The 21,099-nt window shown below is 53.4% G+C and overlaps 1 protein-coding gene across 15 annotated transcripts in view; it reads left to right on the top strand.

Annotated features, from left to right (window-relative positions):
- TTC7A (tetratricopeptide repeat domain 7A) overlaps positions 1 to 21,099 on the top strand; it is a 156,944-nt gene that overhangs the window by 93,682 nt on the left and 42,163 nt on the right. For 14 of the 15 annotated variants that reach the window (XM_074011844.1, XM_045369378.3, XM_065527627.1 and 11 more), the window contains 4 exons: positions 9,559 to 9,676; positions 11,133 to 11,190; positions 11,997 to 12,069; positions 16,969 to 17,129. In XM_074011844.1, coding sequence (XP_073867945.1) covers positions 9,559 to 9,676; positions 11,133 to 11,190; positions 11,997 to 12,069; positions 16,969 to 17,129 — 410 coding nt within the window. Of the gene's footprint in view, positions 1 to 9,558; positions 9,677 to 11,132; positions 11,191 to 11,996; positions 12,070 to 16,968; positions 17,130 to 17,915; positions 17,938 to 21,099 lie in introns of those variants that run through there. The other variant, XM_074011846.1, reaches the window with a different exon arrangement.

The raw sequence follows: 21,099 nt of genomic DNA, 5'->3' as shown, positions 1-21,099 counted from the left end.
TTCATCTGCTCTCTGGGCCCAGGGTCTCCTAAAGTGGGCACTTCCCCTGGAGATGGCCTCCCTGTCTTCCTGTTGGCCTGACACCTTCAGCCACCCCCTCACCATTGTGTGCCCAGCTTGTTCTAAGGCAGCAGGGGCCAGGCTCTGGGTGCATACAGCAGGTGCTTCATAATTGGCAACCTTTACAACTCTTCTTGCCACTTTCCCTCCTGTACACAAACAAATCATGGATTCTGGGGAGGGAGGCAATGAGCCTTCCACAAATTCCATGTTCCAACCTTTCTTCCCTAGGATTGGAAACTGGCCCCATCCCTCTGCTGGGTCCCCTCCTCGTCATCGCAGCAGGGCTCGCCTTGTCTCTGCTCCAGGGAGTCAGTCCTCCCAAGCACAAAGAAGCTGGGTGAAAAGAGCACCTGTCCCCTTTTCCACCTGGTTCTCAGATCTCTGTGTCTGCAGTGCCCCATCCCCTCTGGCTGATCAGGAGGAGGGGAAAGTGTGGCATCTGGCTCGTGTTCTTTATGCTGTCGTTTAGGTTGGGGAGAATTACATGAGATCAATCCTGTAATAGGCTCTGGGCTTTTGGAAGGAGCAGTGTAATGAGGTAGTTAAGAGTTTCACTGCCCACCCACTGGGTACTCTAGAGTAAGGCACCTAACCTCACTGTGCCTCAGTTTTCCCATCTGTAAAATGGAAACAGTAAGTCATACGTCTCCTCAGGTGGGACATAAATGACCAAGTAGGGAGAGGGCTGGACAGGTCAGGGAGGCATCATGGAGGAGGCAGCCTCAGACTGGACTCAGAGGGCAAGGGAGGATACAGGAGGGTCAGAGCCAGGCCTTTGCTTTCCCCCGCCTCATGAGTATCAGGGAACCCTTGGTTCCCAGGTCTTTTGGGGAAGACAGTTGGCACCCAGAGGTAGGGAGACCTTGTGAGCAAGCACTTTAGATGCGGGCGGCCCATGGGTGCTGAGCATATGCAGCAGAGGATGGAGATATGAGCCCGAGTGTGCAGAGCGGGTGGGCTCCCCGACCCCAACTCAGGCCGCTGCTTGCTCCCTGGGCTTCTGAGAGGGGCCTCAAGCTCATCTCTGAGATGAAGCCCAAAATACCCATCTCTGAGGGGGTGTTGCAGGGGAGGGCATCTGTGCCCCTCAAGGCTGCCAGCTCTGAGGTAGCTGTGGGTCCACCCAGCCAACGGCCGCCCTTGCCAGGAAGCCCTAAATTTAGGTCTTCCCACCATGCAGGAGCTGTTTCCCTCAGCAGCATAATTACAGTAATTATGTGCATTCAGATTACATGGTAATAAAATTAGGATCAAATCAGTCCAAATTGAAATCAGATGAGTTAGGAGCAAAGTAATCAATGACAACATAAATAGAAAAGCCCAAAAGGAAACTTAAACATGCAGACTTGTCATCAGAATCGAGGAGAAGAAAGGGTGAGCTGTTTAACTTCGGCTGGGCAGCATATTTGGGTTTAGGGGCTAGTTTGAGCCAGGGTTTAAATCAGGCACAGGCTAGAGTGATGTCCCACGGATGGCCTGGGGGTGGACTCCTGGCAACCTTCCCTGATCTGGAAGCTTCACCCCCTGCACTTCCTACCTGTCTTGGATACAGATCACGTCACGTTGTGATCATCTGTGTTTCTTGAGTGCAGGAATTATCTGTCTTTTCTTTGAAACCCCAGCCCAGGGTTCAGTGCCTGGTGCTCGCTGGATGGATCCTTCTTGCTGATGGACACATTCACTTGGCAATGAATTCTGTCGTATGTGGCGCATGACTTCCCAACTAGATGGGGAACTTGCTCACTTGCCATGTCTCGCACTCTGACCCCCTCTCCCCAACAGAAAGCCTTCATATAGTAGGTCCTATACTAGTAACTGACCAAGCGACACACACCTCAGCTGGCCACGAAGGGACGGGATGAGGGATCTGTATTTGGTTTGGGGGTTCTCCCAGCACTCTGCAGCTAATTCTTGCTCCCTAGGTGGCACTGTAAAGAGAGCAGGCTGTGGGGTATCCAAGGGTTCTGAGAAGGTAGGCAACAAGCTCCCCACAAATTTTGTGTTTGAGCCCCTTCTCGAGGACTGGAAACTGGCCCCATCCTTCTGCTGGATTCCTGCCTCACCATCCCTAGTTTTACAAACAGGGTCAGCCCTGTACTCTCTGTTCCCGAGGCCCACAGTGAAAAGAATGGGTCTGCCTGGCAGGCAGGGGGTGTTTGTGCATGAGACGGGGCACAGATCCCAAAAGGCGGCTCACACCCCCTTTGTCTCCTGCCTTCGCAGTTATTCTGGCTCACGTCAGCCCCCAGCAGGCCCCGCCAAGCCCCATGAGCAGGGGACAGAAATCTGGGGGTGGACAATTTGGCCTGGGTTGCAGGAAGGGAGGCTGAAACTAGGACATTTGAAAAACGAGTTGTGCTGGGTGAAGCTGGACTGGGTGGCCACATGCCCAGAGGCGGAGCACCTGCTGTTCCCACGTCCTGTCCTCATGCCCAGAGCCACTGTTGGATACCCCACACCCGGTCTGGGTCTGAGAGCAAGGTTGTCTCTTGGAGATTGTGGCAGGCAGAGAGACGTGCATGGTCACGTGCTGGCTGGCTGATTCAGGGATTTACACCAGGGTGGGAGTAGCTGAACAGGGTTGAGTTTGGAGTGGGAGAGCACTGACCCTGCGGCTTAGCCTGAAGCTCCCCTTGGTGAGGGAGGGCTTCCCAGGCTCTGACTCAGTGACGCCAGAACTGAAATCAGAGAGGCCTGCATGGCAGCCTCCTGCCTTGGCATGCCCAGCCTCCTGCCGGGGTCCCTATATTTGCAGCAGAAGGAAAGAGAGATGTAAATATTTTTTTGTATCTGAATTCATTTAACTTAAAAAGTTGAAACCTTTACAGGAGGCAAAGAGGATAGGCTATGCATGTGTGGTGTCACACAGACAGGAGAGGAGTTGCAAAATGGAAACAGGGCATGCTCATCATTGGAAGGGTCTCTGATGCCATCTCTCACCTCCTTCCTGAGGAAGGCAGCAGGGGATAGTGGAAAAGTGCATAGGCTTTGGAGGCAGAGATGGTGGAGTTCAAATCTCTGCCTACCCATGTACTCCCACTTACTAACTGTGTGACTTTGAGGGAGTAATTTACCCTGTCTGTGCTTCAGTTTCCTCATCTGTAGCCTGGAAATAATCATGTCCACCGTTATAGGGTAGCTGTGAGTATCAGAGATGACATGAAGAGTGCCCCCACGTAGCACGCTGCGGGTACCTGAATGGTAGCTATCACTATTGTAGCCCCTTGAAAATAGCAGGCACACAGAAAGGATACACCTTTATGTTTTTGACTTCATTTTTCGAATTCAGGGGTGGGTAGAGCCAGGAAGATGGATTAAGTGTTGATGAGGCAGGGGAGAGAGAATGCCAGCCCTCCTGCCACCAGCTTGTAGAAATTGGAAGAGTGCCTACTCCTCCCAGGGAGAAAAAAAGGGGATTTTTTCACCAGAGCAGCTAACAGCAGGTTCCGGGCTCTGTGGGAAGGAGCTAAGGAGAAACTGGAGGTGCTCTTAAAAACTCTGCAGGCTCAGAAATGAACTTTCTCTAGTTCCCAGAAAGAGAGGAACGAGGGTGAAGATTTCCTCTTTGGCTCACTGCAAGGTGAGGTAACCCTTGAAATGGAAGGCAGTCCTGTGAATTAGCAGAGTGTGTGAGCAAGAGGCCAGTCTGTGTAGGGACCAAATTCAAGACACTGGAGAGACAGAGAAACTTGTAAAGTCACAGGAAATTTTTCCTTACTTATGTAACACAAAAACAAAGGAGCAAAACATTATGTCCTTCGATGCATCCTTTTTCCAGAGGGTCAGAGAGGAGAAACATGAAAACCTACAGAGGGCTGTGAATCAGCATCGGGAGACTGGGGTTGGAAACACAGCTCTGCCACTTCCTAGACAGGTGACCTTGGGTAGGTCGCTTCAGCTCAGCTCCCTGTGCCTCCGCGCCTTCTGCTGTGAAACACCGATGCCATCAGGTAGCTGTGGTGCTGTGAAAATGCCAGGGGAGGCCTTCATCACTGTAGAATTGCAGATGAGAAGGCGGGGAAAGATCTTCACCTGGGTTTTAATGGCGAGGTTCCATGGCTGCCCTAGATAAAGAAGTCATTCAAGAGCAGTGTATCATTGGGAGAAGGAAGGTTGAAGAGAACTCTGGAAACTCCTCACCCTAGAAGTATTTTGATGAGCAAGGAGGGCCCGGTGCTGTAACCTGAGCTTGCTGCAGAAGCAGCAGCCTGGACTACAGAGCCACCAGCTGTTAACTTGGAGGCCACAAGGAGGAAGTGTCTGGAGACAGGAAAGGGCACATGAGGTGCTAGGCAGGGAGGAAGACGACTGGAGTAGAGCAGAAGGGCCAGCGCTGGACCACTCCGCAGCCATCTGATTAGAGCAATGTTTCTGGATCGCAGGTGGAGCCCATTCGTGGGTTGTGAAATAGGACTCTTAAAAAAAAAAAGAGAATTTGAGGCCAGGCGAGGTGGTTCACACCTGTAATCCCAGCACTTTGGGAGGCCGAGGCAGGTGGATCGCCTGAGGTCAGGAGTTCGAGACCAGCCTGGCTAACATGGCAAAACCCCATCTCTACTAAAAATGACAAAAATTAGCCAGGCGTGGTAGCAGGCACCTGTAATCCCAGTGACTCGGAAAGCTGAGGCAGGAGAATCGCTTCAACCCAGGAGTCGGAAGTTGCAGTGAGCCGAGATCGTGCCACTGCTCCCCAGCCTGGGCAACAATAGCGACACTGTCTCAAAAAAAAAAAAGAAAAGAAAAAAAATTTTTGAGACTGGTGTGGTAGCTCATGCCTATCATCTCAACATTTTGGGAGGCCAAGCAGGGAGGATCGCTTGAGCCCAGGAGTTCCAGACCAGCCTGGACCACATAGTGAGACCCACCCTGCCCCCTCTCTAAAAAAATAAAAATAACAAAATAAAAATAAAAAAGTTAAAAATCAGCCTGGTGTGATGGTGCAGCCTCCCAGCTACTTGGGAGGCTGAGGTGGGAAGATCACTTGAGCTCAGGAGGTCAAGGCTGCAGTGAGCCATGACCATGCCACTGCACTCCAGCCTGGGCTACAGAGCGAGACCCCATCTCAAAAATGAAATAAAACCTTGAAATAAACTGTAGATTATCAGAGAATAGGACAAGAAATACTCCAGTGTATTACCCAGTGGGGTGAGTGGACCCTGGATAGGGGATAGAAAGCTCGACCAGCTCAGTATAGTGTACTGTGTGGGGCTGCGGAGGTGCCAACTTATCCACATGTAGAGTCACTCCTTCTCGGTGGCTGAGGATCTGGCTGAGAGACAAAAGGCAGACAGTAATGTCTACTCTCTGGATTCCAGAGGGTCTTTGATGCCACTTCCCAATTTGTCAGATCATGTAGCTATGAGGAACCAGGACTATACTCAGATGACACTTGCCATCTGAGATTTAGGCTGAGATTTAAAACCCCGGAAGATTAAACAAATTGTATAATACATATACAAAATATGTGTGTGTGTATATATATAAGTATATATGAGTATTGTAATTGATATACATATATATGTGTATATCTATATATATTGAGATATATATAGATATATATATGAGCCTGGCTAGGTGCAGTGGCTCACTCCTGTAATCCTAGCACTTTGGGAGGCCAAGGCAGGTGGATCACTTGAGGTCAGGAGTTCGAGACCAGCCTGGCCAACATGGCGAAACCCAATCTCTACAAACAGTACAAAAATTAGGTGGGCATGGTGGCACACACCAGTAATCCCAGCTACTCAGGAAGCTGAGACACAAAAATCACTTGAACCTGGGAGGCAGAGGTTGCATTGAGCCGAGATCACACCACTGTACTCCAGCCTACTGGGTGACAGAGTGAGAGTCTGTCTCAAAAAAAAAAAAAAAAGAAAAAAAAGCTGACCGGGCGTGTTGACTCATGCCTGTAATCCCAGCACTTTTGGAGACCAATGCAGGTGGATCACCTGAGCTCAGAAGTTCGAGACCACCCAGGGAAACATGGTGAAACCTTGTCTCTACTAAAAATACAAAAAAATTAACTGGTATGGTGGTGTGTGCCTCTAGTTCCAGCTACTTGGGAGGCTGAGGCAGGAGAACCACTTGAACCCCAGAGGCGAAGGTTGCAATGAGCAAGGTTGCACCACTGCACTCCAGCTTGGGCTACACAGTGAGACTCCATCTCAAAAAAAAAAGCTTATATTATTATATTAAAGCTTTATATATATAAGAAAGTGTAGAGATATCATATGAAATATACAGTTATATATCTACATATGTAAATATAAAGATACATGAGTTACAACTATTAATAATAGTTAATATTTTTTTAAGCACTGCTGTGAGCGTTGCCCTGTCTTATCTCATCCTGTCCTCCCAGCACCTCATCCAGGGAGAGACACTGTTGTTATCCCCGTTTTACAGAAGAGAGAGGCAAGCACAACAAAACAAAGTGACTTGCCCAAGGTTAGCAAGTGACCAGCCAGGATTTGGACCAGGGTAGTTGGCCCCAGAGCTTGTGTTCTTAGCCGCTAGGCTGCCCTGCCTCTTTGCATGAAGCACCTACTCATGGATGTGGGGCTGATTCCAGAGTTGGGTGGGATTATAGTATCTCAAAACAGAGGTGGCAGAGTCAAATTCTCAAGGGCTTTTGGATTTCCACTCTTGTGACATTATTCTTCCCTTTTGCCAGCTACAGTACCCATGTATATTAATACTGTGTGCTATTGTATTATATATTGTCATACTTAATGGAATTGATCATACTTTTTTTCCTTTCTAATCACTGCTGTGACTCTGCATGCAAAAAGCCTGCCTTGTGGTATGGTAATAGAAATCAAAATTGTGGCCAGATGTGGTGGGTCACACCTGTAATCCTAGCACTTTAGGAGGCCGAGACAGGAGGATTGCTTGAGCCCAGGAGTTCAAGACCAGCCTGGGCAACATAGTGAGACACCATTTTCTATTTAAAAAAACAAAAAGAAATTAAATTATGTTGGCCATATAGGGAGATGGTACATTAAGCCTTGGGATTTTGATTTGAGGCAAATGCTGACACCATGCTTAGAGACAGTTTTAAACTACGTGGACAATGCTGGCAAGTACTGGAGAAGGAATGCTACTAATCTCGGGGTCAGAGTGGATCACAAATTGGACACACTAAGGATGTATGTCTTCACTTTGTAAAGCTAAAGGGTGATGAGCTCTTTTAATCCAGAATATGATGTATATGAACTGGAGAACAGATACTTTGCCAGTATTTGCTGAGCTGTGTTCCTGGTACCCTCGCTGCATGGGTTGCAGGAGCTGAAGCTGGCATTTGCTGAGCAGAAGGACATGGCCATGGGAAGAATATGTATTCATGGAGTGCAGCAGGTGTCTGGATTCTTTTTATAACTTGTGCTTGGTGTTTATAAGAAAGCTTGTTCTGTTTGAATGGAGCCTCATAATGCCTGAGATAGTGTGTGAGATGAGCCTCATCAGCCAGGGGTATATTAGGAAAGAAAGAGGATGCTATTTGCTTACTTTCCCCTCCCTTGTTGCCTCCTGTTCTACCTCTGCCACCTCCTGGGGTAACTACAGCCATGTGATAAGCTCTTGGAGTTCTAATAGCCCTACGTCAGCACCACACAGTGGGGCCTTAACTAGGGGCCACCTGGTCCTGCCAGCTCCTCAACCAGGCCTAGCACAGGGCCTGGTGCTACAGAAGCCTCAGTGGAGGGCTCTGGGGAGGAGGGAGGAGCAGGGGTCCAACCTGCCATTTTGCAAATGAGGACCTTGAGACACAGAAACTGAGTGTGTTCTTCAAGCCCCACAGCTGTCAGGTGCTGAGCCAGGACTGGAGCCTGTCTGGGGCTTGTCTTCCAGTGCTCTTCTCACCGTGTGGCTCTGGCTTCAGGCCCCGACAGCCCTCCTGAGTCCTGCTGCTGCGTGGCCCAGGAGACAGATCTTAGCATCTATAGCCTTGGGTCCACCCGGCCAGCTGAGGCTGAGCTTTAGACAGCTGTGGGGTTTCCCCAACTATGGCCTTCCATGAACCCTGGGTTCTCAGGCCTATTGGTGCCAAAGGCAGAAACCCAGCTCCCCAGACACCTTCATCCTTCCAGTGGCCAGCCCAGCAATCAGGAAGCAGCCCACTGCCCAGGCTGGCAGCTTGAGCTCGCCCACGAGGTGGCTGGAGGGCTGCTGTGGTCAGCTGAGTCGGGCATGGTGGGCAGACAGCCCCTCCCGCCATCTCCCTCCAGGCCATCATGCAGCTTCCTCGGCTTCTCTGTGCCTTGGTGTTGTTTTCTCCCCTGTGCTCTTCCAGTTTGCACATAGCTGACCCTGGCTAATAGCCTCTGTCTCATGATCTCAGTTCCTAACTCCAAGGAGAGAGAATCCACTGCTCCTCTTCTAGCTGTGGCTAGTGGTCAGGCGCCAAGATACCCAGAGCTGCCCATCTCCTGCTAGGGGGATGGGCCTGAGCAGGGATGGGGGCCAGGCAGGGGCAGCGCTGGCTTTGGGGCCAGGAGCCAACTTGGGTTTGAATCTCATTCCCTGGTCTCATGACTCTGTGAGCCTCTGGCCAGGAGAGATGCCCATGGCTGGGGGCTTTGATGTCTGGGTGGCCCTGAAGGGTTTGCATATGGCATTCAGTCCCTTGCTGTGGGTCAGCACCAGTCTTAGTGACAGAGGAAGCATCCCTGCCCTCTCTGGAAACTGGCATTTTCAGTGACATGAACTTGGGCACACTACTATACCAGGCATGCCATTTCCTGGGTTGGATGGGAGGAAGGGGGCCTTTTTTGGAGGCATGTGTGCCATGAGTGGGCATGACCAAGGCCCTGGCGTTCCCCTACCCCCTAAACCGGCCTGACTCCTGTGGGGACCCAGAGTGTCCCCAGGCCCGCCTTGTGTGTGCCCCTTTGTGTCCCATGTCATGTGTGATGATGTGTGCACATGTGACCCATACCGGTTGGTCCATTTCCAACTGGAACAGTCCCTCCTGCTCCCAGGACAAAAACAGCCCCAGGCCTTTTTCCCCTGAAAGTTTGAGCTCCTTGTCTCAGAGAGGGAGCGAGCTCATGGACGGGGCCACAGTGGCTGCCTGCCTGCTCCATGGGGCTGGTGACATCCAGCAAGACACGTGTTCCTGAGGCCCAGCCCCAGACCCCTGCCTGCCCCCGCCCTGGCTTCCCTCTCTGCCGAGCAGGACAGGCACAGACACAGGCCCCTACAGAGGCCATGGGAGGAAAGGAGCTGGCCCAGACTGGCCTGGTCTTGGGTTCATGCTCTCAGCAGAACAAGCTCTGGGGAGCTGGGATCTCTGGGGCAAGGGAAGCTTCTCCCTGTGAGATACGTCACTTCCTAACTCCAGGGACAGAGAATCCACTGCCCCTCTTCGAGCTGTGACCAGTGGTCAGGTGCTGTGACCTTGAGCACAAGCTTCTGTTTCGGGAACAGGTCCAGGGAGCCACTCACCGGTAGAGGAAACTCCAACCCCACCCCCATGACCTCTGTTTCTCCTCTTTGCAGCTGGAGGAAGCAGAGCGCTTTGCCATGATGGTGATCAGCCTCGGAGAGGAAGCCGGGGAGTTCCTCCCCAAGGGCTACCTGGCGCTGGGTCTCACCTATAGCCTGCAGGCCACCGACGGTGAGTGCCAGGCCCCAGGAGGCTTCTGCTTGGGGATGGCTCAGGCTTCCTAACTGCCTCGGAGGTATCTTGTCCTACCAGCGCCCATCCCCTCAGGCCATGCCTCCATAGGCACCCTGCACTCCTCTGGGACAGATGCCCATGTGTGTACACACACACACACACATGCATACACACACTCACGCCCCTCCAACCCATTTCCACTGTTTCGCCCGGACTGTCGCCACCCTCAAACATGCCTTCCTCTCCCCTCTTCATGGACCCAGTTCCTCCCACCCCTCAAGGCCCAGCCCCAGCTCCAGCAAAGCCCATACTGATCTTCTCTGTGGAACTCCTGCTTCCCGTCTGTAATGCGCCATCAGCCTTCCACCGCCCAGTGTCTCCATTCTGGTTCTCATAAGCCTGCCCTTACCCTCAGCACTGCTATGACCTTCTGGAGCCTTTTAAATCTTCCTCAATACATGGCATAGGGCTGGGTACACAGCAGGTGCTTAATAACTACTTGTGCTCGGCTAATGGATTCTGCTCCTTCCTGCCCCACACCTGGCCTTCTCTCGCCAACCCTGCCAGCTCAGCCATGTGTCTCACCCCGTCTATCAGGCAGCCACCTACTTTCATCTCCTGGTAGCTTGCTTGAGGGATGGGGAGTGATGGGCCACCACCCAGACCAAACCTGGAATAGTAATCAGCCCATGCCCACCTCCCCCAAACGCCAGTCGCTGGGAGCAGCAGTCATGGTGACATCAGGTATAAATGAACCCTACATAAGGAACACCTGGGTCTGCACATGCTGCTCAAGTGAGGGAGTCATCAGCCCCTTTGTCAAAGTCTACTTTGAGCAAGACACCCTCCTTGTCCCTTTAACTCTACAAATAGTTGTTGTTGTCTAAGCTTTCGAATCTGGGGAGCTCTGACAACTGTCAATGCTTGGTCCTCGCCAGTGGGATTCTGATCAGGTTTGGGAGGGGCCTGGATACAGTCATGTTAAAGCTTCCTGGGTAGTGAGTTGAGTGTGCAGCCAAGGCTAAGAACACCTGCCCTGCTGCATTTAAAATAGGATGCAGTTTACCAGAAAGGTGCCTGGTTTGGGTTCAAGCTTCCTAGTGGGTCAGGAAGCCTAGAAAAGTATGTGGCCAGGCAGAGGTGGTAGCCTCTCTCTCAAGATTTGGGCCTCCTGAGTGGGATGCCCATGTCGTGGAACGCTTGTAGGCATCGGCCTTTGAAAGGGTTAAGGTGGTTCAGGTGGTGGAGAATGCAATGCAGTAGAAGCAACTGGCATGCCAAGGAATGTGCTAGAGGCCAGGGCATTGGCCCGGCTGCCAGAGTTTGAGGTTTGCCAGATGGGGCCCTGGTGGGGCCTTTATCTGCACAGCTGTGTGATTTGAGGATGGTGCAGGGCTGGGCCGGCACCCTTCAGTGACCCCTGATGGCTCAGTCTCTGTCCTGTCCCCTGCAGCCACCCTGAAGTCCAAGCAAGATGAATTGCACCGGAAAGCACTGCAGACACTGGAGAGGTGAGTAGGCTCCCACCTGCAGCAGAGACCCCTCTTGCCTTTGGTGGCACATTCACAAGCTTTACCTCGTTGAACCCTCTGATGTGGGCAGAACAAACATTTCTATCTCCATTTTACAGATGAGGAAACTGCACACAGCAAGCAGGGATATTCGTTTGGGGTTGGGCAGGCAGCCAAGCCCTGCCCTCAGCTCTAGGGGGGCTCCAGCAGCCACCAGGCTCAGTTCCTGGTCTCCCAGGGCTCAGGGGTCTAAAATGGGAATAGTAACCCATTGCTGTTGTAGTAATTACAGGAGATAAAGCAGGAAAAGCACCTTGCACTGTATCCTATATGTAACAGGGGCTCAAAAATGGCATTTGCCTCCCTCTAGCTCCTCCCCAGCCACCCCTCGCACTAAACCCACCCACCCCTCCCACCACCCCGAGCCCTTACAGGGATTTCCTGGCAGATGCTCAGAGCAGCGGGGCCAGTTTCTCTGCCCTGGTGCCTGACTTGTCACTCCCTCTCTGCCCATGGGATGTGTATTCAGCCCATCGTCTTTCTCCTTCGGCGTCTGTCACCCCAGATGGCCCCTACCTCAGCGAGTGCCAGCCCCCTCAGGCCCACCGTCCCTGCCTTGGGCTGCCTGTGGGCTGTCTGCCTTGGTCTTCATCTGCTAGCTAGACGCCCCTCTGAGACAGAGCCTGGCAGAATCCCCCACTGTTGCCTCATAGTGCCCAGCACAGGGCTCGCATGCTGGAGGCCTGAGTCACACGTTGGTCACTCAACACCTGGTGCCTGACTTGTCACTCCCTCTTCCCATACAGGGCTCAGCAGCTGGCACCCGGTGACCCCCAGGTCATCCTCTATGTCTCACTGCAGCTGGCCCTCGTCCGACAGGTAGGTTGTCCCTGTTCCTAACCCCCGGGTCCCCGGGGATGCTGATCTTCTCCTGGAAACCCAGCTTACTATCTGTGTGACCCTCTGCAAGTGACTTCACCTCCCTGAGCTTGTTTCCTTATCTGTCATGTAAGCCCTTTGAGCCCTCATCAGAGGGTCCCAGTGAGGATGAGGTCAGGGAATGTGGGTAAAGCCGTGGCAGATACACAGGAAGGGCGTGTTCTCCGCCTTCACTCCCCCTACGACATTTCAGTGGCCTGAGATGCCGATGAGTGACCACCTGTCACTCATCTGTTTGTATCCTCGCCTTCCACTGCCTTTTCCCCAAGGGTCTTGGGGATAAAGTGGTGGGCTCATGGAGCTGTTGCAGGATGGGCTTTCTCTATGACCCCCAAGCTACTCCTTCACTTTGTGGACACCACCATCAGGCCTTGACCTCTGGGGCCCCATAGGGGCCTCCTGTCTGCTCACTGCCTTAGCCCCAGGACCACCCCCACTATGACTCTGCAGGCAGACCCGCCTTTTCCCCAAGGGTGCTGAGAGAATGTTGGTGTGTCCAGGACTCCCCACCTCAGGTCCTTCAGAGCCTCCTTTACTTTCCCGTGGCATCTCAGCCTGCAGGCTGGTACTCTGGGCACACACACACAACCTCTAAAACAGGACCTCTCAGGTGGCTTGACCCTGATGCCTACCGATGCCCCCCACCTGAGTGCCCGGGGATTGCAGACAAGCCTTTGGCTCCCACAGTGCGGTCTTCTCGCCTGCGTCACCCAGGAAATGGGCTGAGCTCCAGGCTGGTGGAGGGAAGCCCACAGAAGCCCATGTACTTGCTGTCAGGTGGAGGGCAGCCCTGCCTGCTGGGGGTGCTGCTGTGTCCCCCATACCAGCCTGGGGAAGCCCTACCTTCAGAGGAGGCAGGCCACAGCAGTCCCATTTTTTACCCGAGGACACCACTGAGGCCAAGCCAGCATAGAACCCAGGCCTCTGATCCACAGCCCGCGGGGTCTAGGTACCCCGCTCCCCTGACCGTTTTGGAGATGGGGCCCTGGGAGCGTGCTCACCGGCTGGGGCTTAGTCTTATGGTCAGCTTGGTGAGCTGCGTTCCTCCTGCCTCTGGGGCAAGCCAGGCTCTGCCTTGCGTCAGCCTGACTCCTCCTCTCATCACAGTTACTCTCAGTACTGGGACCCCCTCCCTGTCACCCTATGCCTAGACCCTTATTCCGGCACCTGTGTCTGTCCTGACCTGAATTGTCACTCTGTTTCTGAGGCATTCTGTCTCCCTCTCCAGGTCCTTCTGTCTCAATCATTTTCTCCCCAACAGCCCTGATGCCATTCCGGCTGTTGTTTCTGCTGTCGTTGGCAGCTTCGCTCCCTTCCTCTTGCACCACTCCTCCCCCTGTGACTCCCTCCATCCTCCTCCACCTCTAGGCTGCGCCCCCACCCTGTCCCCACTCCTCACTCCTGACCCCAGGTCCTGGACAGGCACGGGGTACCTCTGTGCCCCTCTAGGAGCATCCCTCCACTCCTAGGAAAGCCAACAGAAAGACACCTGACACCACTTTATTTTTAGTTCTCTGTAAAAGAACCAGTGCTTTTCTTGCTAACCAAGGGAATGATAAACCTTTGGTGATGCATTTTTTGACCTGTTCAATTACTCACCCCTCTCTAATGAATAGCATCCATCCTCTTAGAGAGATGGCGGGCCAGGCCAGTGGAGCCTAGCACCCAGTTTCCTTGGAGACCTCATTTTGGCAGCCTCAGGGAGTAGAGAACTCAAGAACTCCCTGAATGGACAGTCCTAGCCTGGCTGGGTCTCTGAGGCCCCCAGCCGGCCTATCCTGCCCAGAGCACGTCTGGCTGGCCGGCACAGTGATGGCTATGGATTTGGATACGTAGCCCAGGATAATCGGGTCTGCTCTGGCAGAGTCACCAGCACAGGAGCAGCCTTAGGGCCACCAACAAGCTGAGCCAGTGGCCCCAGTGATCTTAGCGTCCTCCTCATATGCTCCTTGACCTATCCACAAAGTAAGGTGCCCAGAGGAGAACTCTGGGCCTGGCACTGGTGCCCACAGCCTGCACAGAGGCCAGGCTGGAGACCAACGCAAAAGCCAGGCAGACTGGGGACCCAAGGCACCACCAGAAGGGTGGAAGGCTGGGTTTGAGGTTTGGCAAGAAGCAGGACCCTTAAAAAGAGACTCATGAGGTTCCTGCAGGGATGGAGCCCTGACATGGAGAGAGTCACAGGAGCTAATGCAGCTCCCAGGCCTAAGAGCACGGAGGAACAAGTGCCTTCAGGCTGGAAGGAAGGGTCTTTCCTCTTCCTTAGTTTTCTGGCTTTGGGGCTTGAAGAGGGAAACTCACACTTCAAAAGTGTTTGTTCCGCCAGTACTTTGCAAGGCATTTTTTATAGTGTCTCATCTCCATGGACACTGAAATAGGTTTAACCATTATCCTCATTTTGTAGCAGAGAAACTGCAGCTTAGAGAGGTGAGTCTTCTTGCCCTAAGATACCAGCTGGGAAGTGGCAAAGCTGGGAGCCACACCCCAACCTGACCCCAGAGCCTCAGAGCAGGAGCGGGTGTTTATCTGTCAGCCACACATCAGGTTCTTTCCACATCACCGCATGAACATGTTCAGAGCGGAGGGTCTCAGCCATGGGTATGTAGCTGGCAGATTCTCTATCCCAGGGCCAGGCGTTCCTGGCCCTCCACCTTCAGCCTGCTGCAAGTTTCTCTCCCAAACCTCTCTCTCCAGACCTGGTCACAGCCTTTCTACGGGGTGCAGAGCCTCAAGCTAAGGGTGCTGCTCAGTGAAACAGCAGTATGTGGGGGAGAGGATTCCCTGCATTCTGGGGAGTCAGGCCAGGTTGAAAGTACTAGGAGTCAGAGATGAGGAGGAGATGGCCAGCTGGGCCCTGCCATGCCCCTGGACCCACAGCACAAGGAGGGCTGGCCTTGACCTGGGACAGCTTTGAGGCCAGGCCCATCACTCACCAAACACAGGCTTAGCAGCCTGCATAGCTCACACAAGAGCACTTGGCCTGGAGTCAGGACCCCCATCTGAGAGTGCCTGCTCTGCTGCTAACTCGCTCTGCTGCTAACTCGCTCTGCTGCTAACTTGCTCTGCTGTGTGAAAAGAATGGAAGGGATAGAAGATAGCATTTTTGCACGTCCATTAGGTCTTTGTACCCTTCTGTGGAAAAGCATATGCCTAATTTGCAGATAAGGGAACTGAATTCAGAGAGAACCAGGGACAAAGGCGAGTGAGCGGCAGCGCCAACTCTAGAACCCAGCTCTTGTGTATTCACAAATACAGGACCCCTCCACTGGCCAAAACGAGCAGGATCAATCAGCTCAGATGACAGGCAGCAGGTGGGGGCTGCCCCAGGCAGGGCATGGCGCAGGGGTGCCCAGCAGGGTGCAGGGGCCAGGGACTGTGGGGTGTTTTGTAGAGAACGAGGAGATGACATAAGGGGGACAGCGGGCCACCTCAGAGGTCAAATGAGACTGTGTAAGGGGCTGCTGCAGTCACCAGGACTGGTCAACCTCTTTTGAAGAAGAGAGTTTATGTTGGTAACTGCCAGAATTCTTTTTTCTCCTTAATGCTTGTGGAAACATTCCCCAGACCCTGTCAGGGATGCACAGGCCAGGGCCCATGGGGCGGGGAGCTTTTTCTCTGAGGGTAGTAACCTCCACAGCTGAATGTAGATGGGTCTGGGGACGTAGAATCGGAGGCAAGGAGAGGGGCCTCAGGTGTCTCTTGCATCCACGGGACTCTTAGGGCCCATCCTGGGGATGTTGTGTTATGCTGAGAATGGTCTCTTTAGGAAAGGGCTCCTTGAACCTTCCACATCCTCCCATAAGTCCAGCTATGGGCAGAGACCCATCCTGGCAAGGTGGCAGGCAGCCAAGCAGGTGTGTGGTCTCAGCCCTGAAATAGTCCCCATAGGATGTACTGGGGCACCGACTGACCCCGTAACCCTGTTACCACTTGCAGGTGGGGCCCTGGCCACAGCTGCAAATCATCCATGCCCTCTGCAGCCAGATCCAGTAGAACATTGGAGTCCTGCCTGCGGGGTTGGCGGGAGCAGTAGAAGGTGCCCTTCCATGCTGCACCAGCCCCTCCTGGGCTCACTGACTGGGCTACTGGAGCAGCTGGGGCCTGCCCTCTTTCATGCAGTGCTCAGAGAAGGGAGGCAGCAAACTCAAGCCAGTGAAAGTTGGGACCTGTGGTGACCCCTGGTCTCCCCACCACATGAAGGAAAGGCTTTTCTGAGGCCACATCCAAATCCAGACCCTTCGAGTATGGCTCTCCTGACCCTGCATAATCTGGCCTCATCCCACCTGTCCAGAACCAGGCTTAATAAATATTTGTTGAATTGAAAATAAAACACAAGACTAGAATCTGGATTCTAGTCCCAGATTCCCACTGTGCCCATGTTAGAGGCCAGTCTCCCCGTCTTCTAGGCACTTGCCTCTGCATACTTCCCTTCCTGTGGTCAAGCTGCACCCCCTACCTGGAGCACCCCGTTTGCATCATCTCCTCCTGGAAAGCAGGGTCTCCTGACACATCAGTAGAACTCCAGGGTGATGTTTCCACACGTGGCTGCCTTGCCCTGTGGCTCCCACTCCTCCCATTTAGGAAGTACTTCCTGGTGGCTGCCCTGGTCCTTTGTGCCACACCACAAACCTGCTCCTCTTTATTCCTGAGGGTGACAGCAGACCCCTCCGCGCCAGGCCATCTGGGGCAGGTGTTTTCTCACAGCAGCATCCCTGCCCCCAGTGCCTGGGGCCCCCTTGAGTTGAGTGTGGGTGCCTTTGTTGACTGGCACCTGGCTTCTGAGTCCCAGGGCAGCACGTGCCTGGGGAAGGGCACTAAGCTGGTGGGTTCCTTCGACAGATCTCCAGCGCCATGGAGCAGCTGCAGGAGGCCCTGAAGGTATGCAAGGATGATGCCCACGCCCTCCATCTGCTGGCACTGCTCTTCTCCGCCCAGAAGCACCACCAGCATGCCCTGGATGTTGTCAACATGGCCATCACCGAGCACCCTGAGAACTTCAAGTAAGTGCCCTGAGAACACTCTGGCAGTGGGGGAGCTGGCTGGCCTCTGCAGCAGGTGCCCATGCACACCTGCCCTACCATGGTGCCAGCCAACACACATGGGGTAAGCACCTGCTGCATGCACAATCCCTGGTAGAGAGACAGGGGGGTGAGGACAGGTGGGGTCAGCAGATAGCTGTGGCGCTCTGCACCAGGAGGTGCCTGGTGGGGAATAAGGTGCACGTGCTGCTCCTTAGCCCCCATGAGGTGGGGTCTGCATGGGCCACAAGGGAGACTGCTTGAATACACATGTTTGAGCTGCTTCTGCCTGCCCTGGGCTCTGCATGAGCCTCAGAATGAAACTAACTTGTGTAAGTTAATCATAGCCCTAACACAGCCAGCCAAGGATGGGATTCTAACACCAGCTAGGCTGGCGGCTGGAGACAGGGGTTACGGCCCTCCAAGGTGATCCTGCTCCTTCATATCTCCCCACCTCCCTCATTTACTGCATCAGCCAGATGCCCCACTTCTTGGAGCAAGGTTTAAGTTGCACTCGGCCTAAGTGGTGGTGGGACGCAGAGGACCTGCTGCCACCCAGCCAGGACACTGGGAACAAGGCCGTGCTGGGCCAACTGAGGCGGGAGGATGTGTTGCTCTGTCGGGGGAGCAAGGGGGAGTCATCTTTTGATTTCTGCCTTCTGCCCCTAAGGGCAGGTGACACTGAGTGTAACAGGCTTTGTTTGTCAGAGTCCTGTGATCCCAGATGAGGGACCTCTGAGTAACCCACTTCCCCCTGTTCCACCTTAGGGCCTGAAGGAAGGTGATTTAGAACCAGCCCAAGGCTGTCCCCTGCAGACAGCAAGGAAGAAGCTAGAGTCCTGGCTGCCCTGATAGGTGACTCATGCTGTGTAAATAGGTTCACAAAGGATTAGGAAAAAATTGCTGGGTGATGAAGGGAAGCTTCAGTGGTCCCAGCCTAGGGAGGTTCCCGTCACTGGGCTTTCACCTCCGTCCATCCCCAGCCCATCAGAGGCAGGGCTGACCACAGGGGTGGGTTCAGGTTTTCCTGCACCCTTGGCCTCCTTCAAACGACAGCAGATAGTTCTGCTCGTGGCCTTTGCTAGCATGCCGAGCACTGCTGTTGGTGGCTTCCTCCTCCCCAAAGCTAAAGAAAGGTGCTTTGGGAGTGGCAGTGTTTCCTAAATATAAACCCCATAATGTGCCTCCCTGAAGAGGGGAGCCCCAGTGACCAAGGCCAAGGACAGGTGTTCATCCTGCTGGTCAGCCTGGTCTGCAGCCCCAAGACCCCTGAGCCTTGCCCTGCTTGCCCTGCTTCCCCTAGTCCACACTGACCCCTGCCCCGCCCATTCCCCCTCCATCCTGGCCTAGGCAGGTCCCCGCTGCTCACAGCCAGGTGTCAGCAGAATGGCCAACTCGACACAGCCTGTCTTTTGTGTTCGTGGCTGGCCCTGATTCTGAGCCTTGCCCCAGCAGCATTCAAGAGACTACTAAAGGCCAGGCACAGTGGCTCACGCCTGTAATCCCAGCACTTTGGGAGGCCGAAGCAGGTGGATCACCTGAGGTCAGGAGTTCAAGACCAACCTGGCCAACATGGTGAAACCCTATCTCTAATAAAAATACAAAAATTAGCTGGGCGTGATGGCAGGTGCCTGTAATCCCAGCTACTCAGGAGGCTGAGGCAGTAGAATCACTTGAACCCGGGCGGCGGAGGTTGCAGTGAGCTGAGATCGCACCACTGCACTCCAGCCTGGGCCACAGAGCGAGACTCCGTCTCAAAAAAAAAAAAAAAAAAAGAGAGACTACTAAAATTCCAGTCACTTCACCGCCAAAGGCCGGTAGCTTAGGAAATCCTAACACGGAGAAAACAGTGTGTGTGGACAAGGGATTAGTTACCCTGTCTCATTAATCACAAGTACAATACAGTAGTACGAGGTAAGAACATTTTATTTTTAATGAGAATTCGCAAAAGATGTAGGTTCCCCACTCCTAGTGCCAGTGCCTTACTTTGATCCCAGCTCCATCCTCACACCTCTCTGGTAGGGTCTGACCCACTGCCGCTGGCCTGCGTGCCTGTGTGTGTTTCCACTTCAGTTAGGCTTCATCGGAAACTGAAATGGCCAAGCAGAAAGACTTAGAATCCTAGGCTGGGGAAAGGAAAGGGCTCTTCGTCCACCCTGGGTCTGTGGAGCACAGGAGAAGCAAGAGGCCTGGCTCAGCTCGGCATCAGAATTTCCTAATGAAATCTTACTTGGAAACTGAGACTGTGATGCAGGTGGGAGCACCGCTGCTCTGATGGAGCCAAGGAAGGTGATTCACACCTGCCCAGTTCCAGCTGAGTGGGCCCCTCCATCCCAGCGCCTGGCATCTCACCACTCAGCATCTCTTGCTGACTTCTGAACTGATTACTTTCTACCAGGCTAAAGCGGCTCCCCTGGCCTGCTGTGGGGAGGCTAACTCCCTTTTTTGGAAATCTGGCTGCAGCCCAGGCTGTGTGAGGTATGGCAGAAAATGGGGTCTGCCCAGTGTGGGGGACCCACCCCTGTCTCCCCATCAGCTTCCTTGACCGTCACCCCAGGAGTGCCTCCTGCCTTCATCTTCCCAGGCTCTTGGACTGGGCTAGGAAGCTGTCCATTGCCCTGTGGGCAGTATGTGTGCCCCCGCTGCTGCCCTGCCTCGACACACGCACTTTCCACCCTTCCCTTCCTCCTACGCTCACTCAGGTGCTGACTCCTTCCCCAGGAAGTGTGCCACTCACTGACAGTGTCCTTGGTCAGGGGTTGCCTTGAGGTTGGTGACTGCCCCCAGGTGGCCCAAGGGTGGACATCTGGGTCTCCAAGAACCCCTGGACCTGAACTATGACATTTTGTGCATGCGAGTCTGAGTCCATGGAAATGGCTTTCAGCAGATTCTCAAAGGGAGCCCGACCTCAAAAAAGGTTGAGGAGCCCTGGTGCAGACTGCTGTTTGTCAACGTGCAGGGTAACTGTACCCCTGTCTCTCGTGCTTCCCCAAGGCTTGCAGAGAGCTTCCTGGAGAGCAGTGTTTGCAGGCAGGAACCTCTGCCTTGGGAACAACTCACCCATGCAGACATCACAGAGCAACTGCAAGGGCTTCAGGAGCTGTGGAGGGTGGGGCCTAGGGGCCGCAGGAGGGAGTCAGCTCTGAGGTCAGAGGAAAGCATTCCATGCCCTGAGGGATTCTGAAGGTTCTTCTGCAACCTGTACTCTACTGTCACTCACAGTAGAGTACGTGTGCTGTGGAGCATTTGGGGATCTGCAGGCCCCGCCCCCAGTAGTGCCTCACTTTCCTCAGTCTGCTTGTGCAGGGCTGTGGGGCTGGGGGGAAGCAGCAATAGGTTCTTCGTCTTGAGCCACCATGAGCTCCTCACCTCCAGGATCCCGAGGAGCTCTGTTTTGATCCAGCTGGCCCTAAAAGGCTGCAAAACTAATTGGGGGAAAAAAAAATTACAGGGACTTTTGGCCTCCAGAATTGTAAGAAAATAAATCTCTGTTGTTTTAAGAAAAAAAAAATTGTGTCTCTATATACCATTTATAGAGACATAATACTATCTATACGGCTGGGGTAGGGCCGAGAAATCCACCTACCGCCAAACTATGGTGAGTGACCACAGGGTATGACCATTGTCTCTTTGTAAGTCAGTCAATACTATTCGCCACAGATGAAACCTCAGAGCATAGAAACTCATGGATTAGCAGGAAATGTCACTGAGTCCATTACAGGTCAGGGATCACTGAAAAATGTCATTGCTCTTCGATTGACACTGCACCCTGCTTCCTCAGCTGCTCTCTGCATTTGAGGAGAAGCCGTTTGTGGTTCCAGCTGTTGCCAAGGCAGTTAATTAAACAACCGGTCTGGTAAATATCACTGCGGCAAAACAACAAAAACCAAACTCCCTTTGTCCTGACCTCATCGTCCCCAGCAAGGTCTGTATCCACAGGACACTTAAAGGC

Source organism: Macaca fascicularis, chromosome 13 (genome assembly GCF_037993035.2).
Source record: "Macaca fascicularis isolate 582-1 chromosome 13, T2T-MFA8v1.1".
NCBI classification, from domain to species: Eukaryota; Metazoa; Chordata; class Mammalia; order Primates; family Cercopithecidae; genus Macaca; species Macaca fascicularis.
Note: the sequence above shows the minus strand (reverse complement) of the source record. Positions and strands in the feature narration are given on the sequence as shown.